Source organism: Anoplophora glabripennis, unplaced genomic scaffold, assembly GCF_000390285.2.
Source record: "Anoplophora glabripennis isolate ALB-LARVAE unplaced genomic scaffold, Agla_2.0 scaffold9, whole genome shotgun sequence".
NCBI lineage: Eukaryota > Metazoa > Arthropoda > Insecta > Coleoptera > Cerambycidae > Anoplophora > Anoplophora glabripennis.
The window spans coordinates 2,536,238-2,553,035 of record NW_019416258.1 but is presented as its reverse complement, the minus strand read 5'-3'; the positions used below and the strand labels follow the sequence as shown (position 1 = coordinate 2,553,035).

At 33.3% G+C, this 16,798-nt stretch overlaps 1 protein-coding gene across 1 annotated transcript in view; it reads left to right on the top strand.

Moving 5' to 3' along the window:
* Positions 1 to 16,798, top strand: part of LOC108908956 (Down syndrome cell adhesion molecule-like protein Dscam2) — a 306,735-nt gene that overhangs the window by 216,456 nt on the left and 73,481 nt on the right. Inside the window, exons 8-10 of the mRNA XM_023457289.1 lie at positions 485 to 725; positions 10,487 to 10,640; positions 14,902 to 15,053. Of these exons, the coding sequence (XP_023313057.1) occupies positions 485 to 725; positions 10,487 to 10,640; positions 14,902 to 15,053 (547 nt within the window). The remainder of the gene's footprint in view (positions 1 to 484; positions 726 to 10,486; positions 10,641 to 14,901; positions 15,054 to 16,798) is intronic.

Below are 16,798 nucleotides of genomic sequence, written 5' to 3'. Positions count from 1 at the left end.
ATCTATACAATCTGTTGATCGACTGGTACTATGGTACTATGGTCGTCTGGTCACAGCTCATCGTACTGTCCAATTTCCGAGTTGATTGACGTGAATGACTCAAATCTAACGTTCTTGGTTAAAATTAGATGATCTTCCATCTGATGCCATCTCTACTGATCTCACAAAAAGATATGTTGGAAATGCCCATTTTTTCTATTTTTCTGCAAATAATTTAAACATACTGCATAAATTTACGAGTTCAAAAACTATTTTAGGAAAAAAAGTCATAGCAACTTGTACTCCCTAATTTTTTTACTCGCAGTCTCCGCACGCCCGTGTGTAGTGTCGGCGCCTGAACATTATTACACGATAAAAACGTAATGAATCAAAGACAAAGGTAGATGAAACCTCATTCCTTTCCGGCCCTCAGGGCCCGACACCTGAATTAATTCCGTGTACGGCGGGAGCGTCCGAATCAAAATTAAATTAATTTTATTCCTAGGTAATCAACTCGGGGGAGAGTGCAATTTTCAATTGCACAGTGTCCGGATCCCCTGTGGGCAGGATCCAGTGGTTTCGGAATGGGGAGGTGCTTCCCACCGATGGAAATGGAAAAGTTAAGTTGTTAAGCCCGTTAGTCCTGGCAGTTAGCGAAGTTACACGCCATGACAGAGGGATGTACCAGTGTATGGTCCGCAATGATCGCGAGAGCGCTCAGGGGAGTGCTGAACTTCGACTTGGAGGTAAGTGATTATTGTCGCTGTATGCTGTACTCTACATATACAGGGTGCTCCACCTACGAGGGATTCTTCTGTAACTCTGTAACTGTAAAATTTATAAAAAAATGGTTTTAATAAAAGTTGTCTGGAATCATGTGGGCCATGTAAAGAAAATATTTTTAGCTTTACAGGGTGTTCCATTTTGCGTGGGCGCTACATATGTTATTTTAAATGGAAAACCCTGTATATTATTGCGTTTTTGAATTCCTTGGTTAATATTAGGTAGAGTTTATTAAATGTTTAAAACTTAACCGTTTTTCGAGATAATCAGTTGTTTTTGAAAAAAATCACGATTTCAGCTCTCCAAATGAGGCTAAGTAGCGTCTAAACCGTAAGAGTTAGAAACCTGCAGTTTTCACAGTCATCTGTGAGCAAAACGTGTACGTTATTTAAACTCGGAAATACTGAGATCTACATTTAATAATTTTACGAGTTGAAAAACTTTTTTTTTCAAATGGAATGATCCATATCAATTGTCATGGGTGAATGCAAAATTAAATGCCCTTTCGATTGATATAAGATTGTCCATACTTATCTCTTACAGTTTTTCAGAAAAATCGGGTTCTTTTCTTTTCCGAAAAAGTAGCTGTATAAACAGCATCAAGAAGGCCTTGCAATTGTATTAGTACAACGTTGACACATAGGATTTTACAAAAGCACAGCACAGCACATCCTTATCGCATCTAATTACACCAAGAGTTACTAAAAGTAGGCTTTCGGCGGATTTTTTTAAACGGGTCATGTTCTGCGATGAGGCTACTTGTCATAAAAATGGTTTCGTTAATGGTCATACTTGACATTATTATGACAGTAAAACAATTCCTGACAACTCATAGCCAACCATGGTCTTTGAACTTGTGGTGAGCAATTTTGGGAACCCATGTCATTGGACCATTCTTTTTTGACCAGCATCTAACTGGAGCAGTTTATTTAAACTTTTTAACAAACACTCTAGAAGATTTGTTAGTCAGTTTTTACACGAAACTTTTCCCAACAGAAGAATTGGGCGCGAGGAACCATTGAGTTGGCTTTCAAGGTGTCCAGATATGACAAGTTGCGACGGTTGTGTTCCGAGTTTCAGTTTGTTTCGTTTTGCGTTTTGTGTTAGTTGTTGTTAGAGGTTTACTTTTGCTTGTCAAACCACTTTTAAACATGCCAGTAAATATTGACACTGTCAGTCCCAGGCCTGATAAAATGTAAGAGAAAAATGGTTTTGCAAGGTCTTCTTGACGCTATTACATTTTCGGACTTTAGAAAAGCACCTGATTTTTCTGGAAAACTGTTAAACAACTTGTAAGATTATTAAATGTAGGTCTCAGTATTTCCGAGTCCGAATAAGGTACACGTTTTACTCACAGATGACAAGATAGCGTAATTTATGCCAAAACGAACTGTGAAACCTGCAAGTTTCTAAGTCGTACGTAAGAGCTGAAATTATCTATTCAAAGCTATTTACTGTTTTGTGCGAATGCCTACTACTACAAAGTTTTATGAATAAACAAAAAATCGTTGCAGTTTTGAAAAATGATTTTGTTTACATACTTGGATTCTAATAATCTATTATTGCGCCGTTCTGTTATTATTTGACCTGCCTTAGAGAATATACTTTCACTTGGAACAGATGTAGCCGCAATGGATAAAAGTTTATTCGCTAATATTGACAATGTAGGGTATTTCGAGCGTGTGGTTGACTTTTGCGAGAAGTTGGCGTAGAAAAAAAGCCGCATATCGTGCCGACCGGACTATACATGTAACTATACTCATTAACGAATACAAAGTAATGAGTACTCAAGATAAAAGTAACGAATACTAAAAAGTAACTGTATTTGACATCACTAATAGTGACATCTGATGGCAACGCTTAGAAAGACAAGCTTTAAATCTCCTTTTAATTGGTTATTTTATACACAACTTGTTTGATTTTTTCTTATAGGTAGAGGTCCAAATTTTCTAAAAAAAATGGGACGATTGGGACGTCTGATAAAAATCTGAAAAAATTTAGAAAAGAACGGAATATTTCGGGAAAATTAAACTCTGGCCACTATGTTTTCGGAAAAAACATTTTTTTCCGATTTCCCCGGTTATTTTCCGAATTATGGAATCTCTGTTCCACATAACACTTAAAATATAATGGAAACTGCAGTAGTGAAGTTTTGTTGGAGAATTTATTTATCGTACAGCGCCATCCAATGGATATGTACCTAACTCTTTATACAATTTATAGGTCACTTCATTATTCAGTTTAGCGCCATCTATTACACATAGATGACAATATATTTCTGTGGTAAAATTATTAATTTTACGAGATTAGAAAAACCATAAATATACAAAACTAACGATGAAAAATGCAGAAATAAAATAAAAAAGAAATTTTAAATTACCATAACTAATTCACACTAATTTTCAATCACACATACTTGAACACTTTTCAAATGAAGATTTCGTGATAGTAATATACAATTAAAAGCTAATTTACAAATACATTTTTGATTAAGTTAACCTTCAATTTTGGAGGAAATTGTTCTTAATTTCAATAGAAGAAAATAAAGTTAGGGTTAACTACTAATTAGCGATAATCATTATTTAGTTACTCATATGGCGATAACCAACAATTAAAAACTGGGCCTAAAAGTTATGAATATTTCAATAGTTACATAATTTCAAATTTCATCTCGAAAGTGTTTTACCACTGCATTTCCCACCATTAGCTTTGAATATTTACGGTTTTTCTAATCTGAAAGAGAGACTCTTATTTGAATTGAAAAAATTAAAAAAAATAATAATATAGAACTTATACACATAAAATTATACATTGAAAATAGTTTGCTACTGAACAAAATAATACATTAACTTGAGTTTCAGGCTTCTTTAAAATCTGAGCCCATAAATTTCCATTCCGTATTTACCAATGTATGTTATGAATCTTTTGGTAAAATTATTGATGGACCTCATCATAGTAACACCAAATAAACAGTAATGTATAATATGCAAGAATACCAGTTTATTCATCAATTTTGTTAAGTACAAAATGTAATCGTCATATGTATATTGCAAGATTTCACTATTTATAAGATTTGTAGTAACAAAAAAAAAAAAAAATTAATATAAAAAATATATTAGTTTAAAATACATATAACANTAAGATTTGTAGTACAAAAAAAAAAAAGAAAATTAATATAAAAAATTTATTAGTTTAAAATACATATAACAAAAAAAGAAAAAATTAAATTAACAAAAATATATATAACACCACGAAAATACGTACCACTACAAACGAAAACTTAACCTCAAAGAAACTCATGGCGGTCATAGCAGGATCGGATAGACATACTGACATAATGTTATTATTAGGCAACCAATCATACCCCAGGGACTTTTCAGAAATTTCAACACTAGCGCCCTACGATGGATATGTACCTAACTAAGATTTAGTGTATTTTAGGCTGCATAACAAAAATACCTTCAAGATAAACCATAGAGATTCCATTATATTTTATGTGTTATGTGCTCTGTTCAGGTGCACTCAATCAATTTAACTATAAGCTCCAAAATAAATTATTGTCAGTGAGACATAAGTAGTGCCATCTAGCGGTGGTGTTGCAGGAGTTCAAGCTTCCCTTACGTCGCGTCGACGCGACGCGACGGTTCGTAACACGACTTGGTTTTCTGTTTGTTATGAAATTTAAGATTGATTTTATGTGGGCCGGGCTTTGGATCTTGATTTATCTGCTAGTCGATATATCAGAAGATGAAATGGTCCATGCAGGAACATACATAATTGTTCGTGTTTCCTTATTATTCGCTGATTTATTCCCGGGGCCATCCGATAAATCTAGCGATGAAATGATCCATGCAAAAAGGGGGCCCCATTGGAAAGTTTTCAACTTAATTGGTCTTCCTTCCGGGGAATGAGATTTAAAATCTATTATCAGATTAAGTCATATAGCTCGTGAGATTATACGTACATCGTGGCCAGTTGTGCTCGAAAGGCTTGTTATTGGTCATCCTAACAAGCCTGCCGTTAAATTTGTTAAATGTACTGGATTAATGATTGTTCTGTTGTGTAGTGAGAAGTTTCCATACAGGGCTTATTTTATCAGCGCTCTGTAGTTTATCGAACCCAAACAGCGATGCGATACGGTTCATTAGTAAGTTACATTCGAACTAGAATGGCAATTACGTAGGTACTTTGATCCTCTTCAAGCGCTTTCAATTCCTTATTTTCAAACCGTCGGCGGCATCTTTATAGAAATGTTAAAAGGAAACTTATTAGTGGAAAGATTGTAGTAATAACCGAAGCCATACGTTTGAGAGCCTTTTATTCCAGTCGCATCCAAATGAACACCGCGAATTAGAATCCGAGAAACGATTCTGTATTTTGTGCTTTTACTCAGAACTAGAGAAAAAAGTGATAACTTATAAGGCGCTATTCAAAAGGTTGTAACTTGTTGGAAAATCATAGAGCAATAAAAAAGTTAACTGACGTTCGAGGTTTCTAGTTTCAGGAACTGAAAGACAAAAATTATAAAAAACCCAGCGAAAAAAAATGTTTGCTTCTCTTTCGAAAGGGCTTCAATAATTTCTTTGTGGGCAATCCCACCTGTCAGCCCTTTTAGTTTGATTAATCCTCTTTAATTTGAGCTGTTCAAGAGCTTTCTACGCTGATTTGTCGCTTAGTTATCGTCGTTCGAAGCAAAAATGACCTTTTTAGCTTTGATAGAATAATTACTCGGGAGCTAATGATCATACAGAAAATCTAAGCAGGGTCTTGAAAACTTCAAAGTATCCTCTATCCTCTATTAGACGTTCTTATAAAAGGTAAAAAATTGCGAATATAGGGATTTTATACTTTACAAATAGTGAATAGACTAAGGATTTTTTTTTTAACTTCATAGTATCCCATAGAAACCCTCTAGAGTTCAAACCACTGCGATTTTTCCTTCATTGTGATCCAAATGATTGAAATTTTCACATATGCTAAATTAAATGATACATTTTGCATCTTTTATGCTTTTAAAAATATTTTAATTCGCAGAAATCTATATATTTTTTTCATTAAAAAAGAAAAATTTTTTTTAAATATTATTTATTTTTTGTCTCATTTATTTAATAGAAATTATTAATTTACTACACATATACAGAGTGAATGTTAAATGTGAACAAATGTTTTAAATGGCACTACAGTTTACTGTATAGAATATGTAATTAATAGTTTTTTTGTGAAAAAAAGTGTCAATAGAAAACGTATTGAGGACCACTCACTGCTGTTGTATTTACTCGTAACATAATTTGTATATTCTGAACGGGAGGTTATTCATACCTATAGTAGGATCATATTCGATGCAAAGTAATACATCATTGCCTGACAAGGGATCCAGTGCAGTACGGTTTTAAGGGGTTTACAAACTGAATAATTTCTTTATGCATTATGAAGGGATGAAGGGATCAGTTCACGTCGTTCTCTCGATGGTAGTTAACGTCTACAAAATTTCATTGAAATAACTTTAGCCGTTTTCTTGAACACCCTGTATTTCCTTAACGAAGCATTTTTCGAATATAGTGTATATATCAAACTATCCGAAACTGGGCCACCCTGTATACGTACAATTATTAGTTTCGAGAAAATCTGTCGAAAGCTTTTGCGTAACTAAAATATTTTCTTACACTTCTAAGTGAACGGGTTCGATGACTAAGAACTTCAAGTTCAGCCATTAGCAAATGTTGTACCAAGGACCTAAAAAAGTACCACTTCATTATTTTTGTAAGCAATATTAATGTGATGTGAAAAACATACGCAATACCCGTACAATGCTGTGATAGACGAATTTCTTACTAAAAACTACTAATAATTACTTCTTGATGTTGACAATTCTGATATGAGGGTCGTAAATGTCCAGGGGTATAGAAATTATGGTTGATTCTATTACTAAAGTCCAATAATAAATATATAGTTTCCTCTATTACAGCTAAATAATCGCTGAATGGCAAAAGCTTCAACAAAAATGTAAAAGAACTGGCCGAGTGTCACTTGCTTGCATAAAAATCTACGTATTCTAGTTGTAAAAGATCTATAAACTATACTATACTTTCTAAGAGTCTTTAAAAACCACCGGTTGCATCTTAGAAGTAGAAAAGATCGGAAATAGAATACAACGAACTTACAACTAAACAAATTTTTTATATAATAAATCCTATTCAAATATTAATGATTATAGGAACTTTTGGTTTAATAGAAACAATTAACTATTACAAATTAAGTACTAAAATTTGTGTAAAAAACACATTAAAAATAAAAACTAATGTGAATTATCCGAAGGGTGACTAAGGTCTTCTACCATGTGTGATAGTTTTTGAGATGAGATAGAACTAGAATAGTTTTTCGAGTTTCCTGAACCAGATCGTCCTCTGGCAAGTTCTATCTGAAAAATTTTTTACTTATGAAAAATAATATTTAGACTATAATGTCAGTTTCGACAGATTTTGTATTAAAATTTAGACTTTCGACCAATTAAATATTTCCACTATCATAATTACTTTTAATATCTGTGGCAATAAAATTAAATATTCAGCCAAGATTGATAACTAGTTATGTTTGTAATTGTTAATTAATAACATTTAATGATATCGACAATTATCAAAACTATTTTCAATACCGTTGGTAATGACATCAATTAATTTGTTTTAATTTAATTATAATTTTAGTATCGATTCAACCAGAAATGATTTTGTTGAGTTTCATCGACATTGACCATTTATTTTTCTCACAAATTTGAAATTATGGCGAATGCGCTAGAGATAATGTGAAATTTATTAAAATTCTTTACTTAGGCTATAAAAGCCCAAAATATCTTTAATTTTGAATAAGCCAGTGTAGTGTTTATATTCCTAATTATGTTCGGAATTAAATTCCCTAAAGGACTTAGTATTTTCCGTCTATTTTAGATATTTTACTACAAACTTTCTATGAGGTTCGGAAAACTGTAACTAATTACACTACATCCATTTACAACATAAATAAAGTATGTAGTAGAAATTATTTATTTAATATAGGGTAAGAATAGTTAATAATATCTGCATTTAAATTACCCACAAACGGTGTAAAATTTGAAAATATACGCTTTGGTCTTACTTAGTTTTTCATATTTCTTACTTCTATTTAAACGATAAAAAATATATGGGTTTGTATCTGTTCATAATTACTACTACTACTAATTTTTATATTAATTTTTAAGGTGCTTCAGTTAGAGATTATCTCTTTACTATGAATACCAGTGAAGTGGTGACTTGTTATGTACATGTGGATGGAAAGATTATAAAAAGACTATAATATCATTATAATATTTGAACACATTATAATACATATAAAAATTGAGGTCTTAATCTAAATAATTTCCTTGACACATGACTTTGCAAACTGTGTGGATGGATAGATTTAAAAAATATACAATATTTCATTAATATATTATAAATATAATTCATCTAAAAATTTTACATTAAATTTGTTTTACGTAATTTGTTCAGCAATATGTAGAAAATTAAATCTGGCGTGAAAAGGACGTTTTTTTAAATGCACCCGAATGCAGTATTATAATTGACAGGTTGAGAAGTGTTGGCATTGTTCGAGCTTCAATAACGACGCTGTAAAAACGTTATTCAAGAAATATACAGAGCTTTATTTATGGCGTCAGCGTCTACGGTTCCTTTTAGGAATAAACGTTGGGACGTGTCTGCCGATCTGGTAAATACGGACTTTTTTTTCGTTTCAAGTGTGCCATGAAATTCCTTTTTGAATGGGGTTGTATATTCCTAGTAGCTCCTTTCATGAGAGTGTTTCATAAATATGCTTTAATGAAGCAATTTATCACTTTCCTCCCAAGTTTTAATGATATTTTCTTTAATTTTCCTCCGAAAGAAAGTCTTTAATAAGCAGTAGACTCGAAATCGGTGTTATTCAAGTATAAAATTATTTTATGAGAAAAGAGAGGTAACGTGGTTTTACATGATATATTGTTGACGGAAGTCGGAACTCATTTCCGGTTGGTTTTTCGCACCCGCTGTCTGGCAAGTAAACCGCTACGGTGTCGGATATCACCAAAGCGTTCCGCCCGGTTGTTATAGTTTGTCATTTTTACCCTCTAAATTATAAATAAGGACCATCAGATGAATCCACGCAAAAAAACATACCCACCTAGCTTATTTTTTTATAATATCAATATACAGAGTGTCTCATCAAACTTGATAGTATGGGCCTACTGTGAGGATACAAAAAATGTAAATAAAATTTGGAAAAGTGTTATCTAAACTACTAATGACGTCATCAATTATATTTTTTCCAGAAACATACCCAAATTTTTTCCTGTTAAAAAGCTCTCTTTTTTCTAATAAACTTTTATTAGAGACATTTTTCTGTATTACTTCTCGTTTAAAAGTTATAAGCAATATCGTCCTAGAGTCTCAAAAGAAATACCACCTAAAAATCACATTAGCGGTGGAAGGATCAAGTAGTCGTTGGGAAATAATTTGAATGTTCGTTGTTTAAAGTGCATAAATGTCACAAAATACTTGTCATTACTCAATACGAACGTCAAACGTATAACTTTATGCTTACACAATATTTTCTCATTCAGAATAAGTTAATATGTTGCTAATTTACGGCGAGTAACAAAAAAAATCAAGAGCTGTAGTTATATCGAGAAAGGTATCCAGAGTGCCTCATTCCTGATCATAGAACCTTTACAAGATTGGAGACGACCTTGCGACGAAAGGAAGATGCATTTTCTGTTCGAAAGCCGGCTAAAAAAATGGGTGGCTTGGCAATCGGTGGACAGAGAATTTAGAATAGCGTCGGTGTGTAAAAACCCTGCTGACTTAATTACGAAAATAGGAACAAGTTGTGTGGACAATAATATACTTTTACGCCAAAAGTAATAAATGTGAAAGTTTTAATACACAAAGAACTACGCACACAGTTAATGGAAATCGGCAAACCTTTAAATTGTCTGAAAATGAAACGAGTAATAATTTGTTCCCATAGTACACGTCACACGGTTAGTTTTATACGCCTTCTAAGTAATACTGCAATAAACAACGCACATGCACAAGATGCACAGGGTCGGCTTATATCTATGGTTAATTTTCTTAATAAGTTTTCTGGAAAACAGAAGCATTTAGACCATATAAACTAAAATGTTTTGTATGTATTGTATGTAAGTATTTGGTCTTTTTGGAAAGCTGATGGTATGTAGAACATAATACCAAATCCCATCTCTAGCATTTTGTCTTGCCTCGCCATAAATGAAAACAGTATTAATTAATTCCGCGTTACTATACACACATGTCATTTGGAGCACTTAAAAGACTGCTGTAAACAATAAACCACGATAATAAGAGTACTATGAGCACCACAGTGATAATGTTAAATCAATTCAATTCATTCGTGAAGCTACCTAGAGGGACATTCGCAGAAAGCTTACGATAGATTTAACATTATTTTCGGTATTTTAATTATTATTGCATAATTTTCGCTACTTTTTTTAAAGTATTTTTAATAAGTTGTATGCTTAAATTTTTTCTTAAAAAATTAATTATGCCATTATAATCTTTCTGTGAAACGAAAACGAACTATGAGTATATTATCGCCAACTTTGTTGAAACTGAATCTGCCACATATGGCCCATTAGCCCCTAATCCTTACTGAAACTAAGCCAACGTTTTTTTATTTCCAGATACTGTGCCAGAGTTGCAATACACGTTCATAGAGCAGGCGATGAGGCCCGGACCGCAGGTTTCTCTCAGATGCTCGGCGACTGGGTCGCCGCCACCACAGTTTAGATGGTTACTCGATGGGGAACCGCTTTCAGACGTCAAATCCGGGCACAGGTAGTTTACACCTTTTTTTTATAAAGTGTATCCCCAAGTTGCTTAATTGGAGCATGCAAAATTGTCGCCTAATTTTGTGCTTGTTCACTGATTGGACGCTGCAGCGTCAGAAATGTGACGTCACTTTCCTACGATTCTGATGCTTTAAGCGTAACGTAAAAAAATGAAAAGAAAAAACTTTGTTTATCCTGTTCTTCCTCACAATAATATTAAAGTAAAATTGGGATTTTATTTTAATGGATAGGCAGTTCTGTAGTTCTTTGCGGTTTGGGTGGCAGTGCCAACAATCGCCAATGGTAGCGAGCGGCGAAATGTTTTAGACCTGCTCACACTTACGATTTTCAGTCGCGCGGTTGCAATTATACTATTTTGGCGATCACAAAATGATCGAAAATAAAAAAATATGTTTTAAGTAGTTTCCTTAGACGAGGACAAAACGATTACCTTGGTTCAATTTTGCTTAATTAAAAAGTAGCACACTTTCAAAAGTATTTTTTATTTAGTTTCTTTGAAGACCTGCAACTTCTACAGGAAGCAATATTGCTTGCATGTGTGAAGGTAAATTGATCTAAATTGGTTTATTTTCATTCGAAGAAGCTATGGTTGAAGTATCTAAAAACAGAAGCAGGTTGATTTTAGGACGGAAAATTGCGTTTTTAGCGATTTTAATAACAGTAGTGTACCAACCACTAGATACATCATAAAAAACTAACCTCAAAATTTTATGTTATAAAATGTCACTAAGAAAAATAGTAGCAGATGATTAACCACTCTAAAAACTCAACTGTACCAAATTTCAATGCATTCCATGTTTTTTTTAGTAAAGCTATGGCTGGAATTTGATTTTGATATCTAAAAAACAAAAACGGTTGGCTACTTCTTGATCTAAATTTTTTGCGCTCATTGCAAATCATTGTGTAACATACAGGGTGTCCCAGTACTTGATACAAGAAAGACAAGTACAAATAGATGATGTCGAAATAATATTAGTTCTTCATATCAATTTTTTTCATACGGGCCTTCGCTAACAAATTACGGGCCTTCAAAAGTCAAAATTAAAAAGTTATTTTTATGTACAGTCTTTAAACTATTGACTTCAGCGTGATGCAAATTTGGTGATCGATAACATATGCGTACAGCTTGTTTTTGATGTTGTAAGTGAAACTTCATTATGCCCAGAACGCCAGGGATGGACTGTGCCCAATGGTTAACAACCCAGGATTTTTTCATAGATGACGATCGCAATCTGCCTGCATCAAAAATAAGTTCCCTGAAGAATTTGCCAACGATAATACCCTCTTGGCCAACTCGGTAAAATTAACAGTTTAGGAAATATTTGTGATTTTATGTCACAGTGCACATCTAGCGGCGCCTCCACCATTTTTTGTTTTTAATTTTTAATTGGACATAATTACTATGTTAGAACCGTACGTATTTTTAAAATAAGAGCCTAGAAAATCTTACTGCCTACTAACGTAATTTTCACTAACAAAATTTGATAAACCCACTTTACATATAACACAAAACAGAAAAAAAAACGAGAATAAGTGTGTTACAAAAATAATTTAAAATTTTAACCATTGGGCATAGTCCGTCCCTGGCATTCTAGGCATAATGAAGTTTCACTTATAACATTAAAAACAAGCTGTACGCATGTGTTATCGATCACAAAAATTGTATCATATTGAAGATAATAGTTTAGAGACCGTAAATAAAAATAACTTTTTAATTTTCATCTTTGAGGGCCCGTAATTTGTTAACGAAGGCCCGTATGAAAAAAAATTATATGAAGAACTGATATTATTTTGACTTCATCTATTTCTATTCGACATTTTTGTGTCAAGTACCTGGACACCCTATACAGGGTGATTCATTAACAATGGGAAAGTCGAAAGCTGAAGATACTACACGTGAAATGGTGACCATTGGCGCAAACATGCTTTATCTGAAAGTTGTTAGTTTCGGAAATACAGGGTGTTGAAAGTTAAAATTTTAAATCGTTTTTTTGCGATTATTCTGAAAATATGTAGGTTAGAAACTTGAAAATTTGTGAAACTATATTTTTTTAGGCGACGAATAAGATGCGTGTTGTAATTTCAGCATTGCTCATAGAGGGCGCCACTTACGACCAATTTTACCGAAAATTTAGTTAATAACTTTTTACCCTGTATGTCTAACATGAAACTTGATTCAAAACCTGAAAGAGCAATCATTTTTCCATTAATTATGTATTCTTGTTTCATTTCGGTATCTCGATCCGTTTTCGAGAAAAATCGATTTAACGAACACTATGTTTTGATAATACGAGAAATTAAAAGCGAAACAAACCAAGTGTTTCTTCGTGTTATTACAACAATTAACAATAAAACAAATGAAATTCGTAATAATGATTTAAAGTCAGTGTTCGAAGAATCCACCGTTGACATTTACACACTTTACACAACGTTTTCTGAGAGATCTTCGAGTTTGAAACAACATATTGGGATTGCGTTTGACTTCGTTGGCAGCGATTTGTATTCTTTGCCACAACTCTTCACACGAACCAATAGATTCTTCCAAATAGAAAAATGAAGAGGATTGAAGTCCGGACTTCTGGGTGGCCAAGTAAAAATGCTTCCACGGCTTGAAGAAGTTCCACTTTATTTAAGAAGAGACATGTGGTTCATGCACGACGGAGCTCCACCGCATTTTTCTTGGCCAGTGCGTGCATATTTAGATGCAGTTTTTCCAAATCGCTGGATTGGCCATGTAAGCATTTTTGCTTGGCCATCCAGAAGTCCGGACTTCAATCCTCTTGATTTTTCTATTTGGTCTCGAATGAAAGATATAGTTTACAAAGAATCTATTGGCTCGTGTGAAGAGTTGTGGCAAAGAATACAAATCGCTGCCAACGAAGTCAGACGCAATCCCAATATGTTGTTTCAAACTCGAAGATCTCTCAGAAAACGTGTAAAGTGTATCAGTGTCAACGGTGGATTCTTCGAACAATTACTTTAAATCATAATTACGTATTTTATTTGTTTTATTGTTAATTGTTGTAATAACACGAAGAAACACTTGGTTTGTTTCGCTTTTAATTTCTCATATTATCAAAACATAGTGTTCGTTAAATCGATTTTTCTCGAAAACGGATCGAGATACCGAAATGAAACAAGAGTACATAATTAATGGAAAAATGATAGCTCTTTCAGGTTTTGAATCAAGTTTCATGTTAAATATACAGGGTAAAATGTTATTAACTAAATTTTCGGTAAAATTGGTCGTAAGTGGCGCCCTCTATGAGCAATGCTGAAATTACAACACGCATCTTATTCGTCGCCTAAAAAAATATAGTTTCACAAATTTTCAAGTTCCTAACCTACATATTTTCAGAATAATCGCATAAAACGATTTAAAATTTTAACTTTCAACACCCTGTATTTCCGAAACTATCAACTTTCGGGTAAGGCATGTTTGCGTCAATGGTCACCATTCCACGTGTAGTATCTTCAGCTTTCGACTTTCCCATTGTTAATGAATCACCCTGTATATACATCTTTTTATTACAATGATGATTTTATCCCTAATAGTACGGGAGATATAGGTGATAACAAATTCGTGATACATTATTTTGGCCGCATCTCCATTATTATTAGAGATAGACTGTAGTCGTAAGCTATTTAAAAATCTCGTGTTAGCGAAACCTCTGAAACGCGATGCCAAAGTGTCTTCCTGCAACTTTGATTACATTTTTTCCTTCGTCTAAAGATAACGTAGAAAATAGGGTACTACCTGTGGCGGATCGCCCTGTAGAATTTCTTGAAACTCGTGATCCATAAGTAGTCCAATTATATAAATAATACGAATCGCAATTATCAGTCCCATAAGTATCTCGGCGACCCGGATGCCGAAGGAGTATGAAAGAAGGAAATCATTTTTAATTATTTGTATGCCTAAATTAAAAATCTGGCCCGGGGGCTCTATTTTATTCATACCTTCCCGGAGTCGGAAATATCCTGAAAACCAGTAAAATGTCATTTTTAATCTTTTCCGAGGAATGGAACAAGGAAGCTTAGAGAAAAAATAATTAATTCCTGTTTTTTTTTTTTATAGCCCGCTAACAATGAAAGATACCGACGTCCGTTGTTCGTTTGCCTCATGTAAATATTAGCGAGGCCGTAATAGTTTACGGTTTCTCGAATAGCGCCATAAATCCACGGGGCAGAATGCCTAATACAATTACAGGAAGAGCAGCCATTAAGTCTGAATTTAAATTTTCCAGATACGCAATAAGTCAATACGTTGATCAGGCTGGGGATGTGATTAGTCATTTGAACATCACCAACGTACGTGTAGAAGACGGCGGACTGTACAGCTGTCGGGCACTAAATTCCCTAGGATCAACAGAGCACTCCGCTAGACTCAATATATACGGTATGTTTTATTCATTGCTGCTTCAAGAGTGCGCATTTAATACATTTAAGTCTTATATACGAGGTCTCCTCGAATTAAAACAGAACCGTCCCAGATATAAATCTGTAAATTAAAGTGAAATCTCAGCCGTTCTTCTTAATTCCCCGCCAGGAAGAGAACGCTCAGAACACATAGAAACACTATCTAGGTCTCGGGCAAAGTCATATTAACAACTGTTTTTTAATTGAATATTTCATACTAAGAAAATTATTTGGTTTATTTAATAAACAATAAAAACATTTTATTTTACCGATTTTGTTGAAACAAATAAATGGTTTATTTGTTGCAACCAAACGTAGGGTTACGGGTAATAGCAATATTTATTAGCCGTTAATATACATTATTTAAATATATTTGCTACAGTGTCAATGTAGATTAATACATTTTTTGATACACTGCACTTTTTAATGGTTAATAAATTTGTTTAGTATAAACAAATTATTCAAAACAAAATTGTAGATTGAGAAAGTTTACATTAAATTCGCTGCTAGAATTGCAATTAATGTAATTATAATTAATATGTGCTCGAATAAATGTTAAATTTTGTTATAACCAAACGTTTTTCTTAGTATATACAACACCGCAAAATCAATACAAAATCTTATGCGACATAGGTCTGAAATACATTCATTTCAAAGGTAGATATTTAAAAAGAAGCCTAACTTTTTTTTTTGTTAGTGCGGTTATTATTGTTAACGAGTAAATATTTCGTTAAATATAATAATAAATGCAGTGGAAAACAAAATTAACGCATAGTCATTAGAAAGTTCAAAAAATTGTGGTCCTCGTTTACGGCGAGGAATAAAACTCTCAGTATCTAATACACCATCGTTCTTCATAAGAGCTGCATAGTTTTAGCACAGACAATATAGCTTATCGCTTCAGACCGCGCGCTTTCCTGAAGATGCTCGGGAGGCCCCAGAAACTCCTGAAGACACACTATAACTCTATCTCTCTGTCACACAATCAGATAAAAATGGCAGAAACGAAGCTTCCTTTAAAAATACATGGGATTTATCATTATCAGAATAGAACATAAACTGTATTATTCAAATAACAATAATGTGCGAAAGTTCTTCAGGAATATGGGCAAATTTACTTTGGAGGAAGAATCCCGTCAACGAACACTAAAAGTAATATCATTAGAAACCTTAGGTGGTCAGAAATCAGCCCCGATCTCAGTCCTTTAAATATATTTCTGTGGGGACACTTCAACAGAATATGTTACTAAAGACCTTAAAATTATTGAAAGAAAAAATACAGGACTAAATGTTTGATAATTCTGAATTTGTTTTTAACGAAACAAATAGTAAATTAAAAATTTTTTTCAACGGTATTATCATAATAACTTGCATGTGGAAAATTTGNTTTTTTTGAGGAATTTATCGGCAAACTCGAAGACAAAAAGTCGACCTTAATTTGCTACATACTATTTGGATTTTGTGCGGTTGAACTTGGTTCTAAATTTTGCAGTTTAATCAGGATCCTGACAATATCTGATGAATAATTCCGCAAATATTACATAACACCAGTTGCAACTTAAGTTATCTGAAATGCTTTCTGCCGAATAAATTTTTTTCTAAGGCATTTGATCCGTAAACAGCAAATTATTGCATTCAAGAACTTAAGGTGCATTTTTCTAAAAAAAAATTGTTATGTAAGACATCGAAATTGTCACACCGTTGTTTAGATAATTATCACTGTCA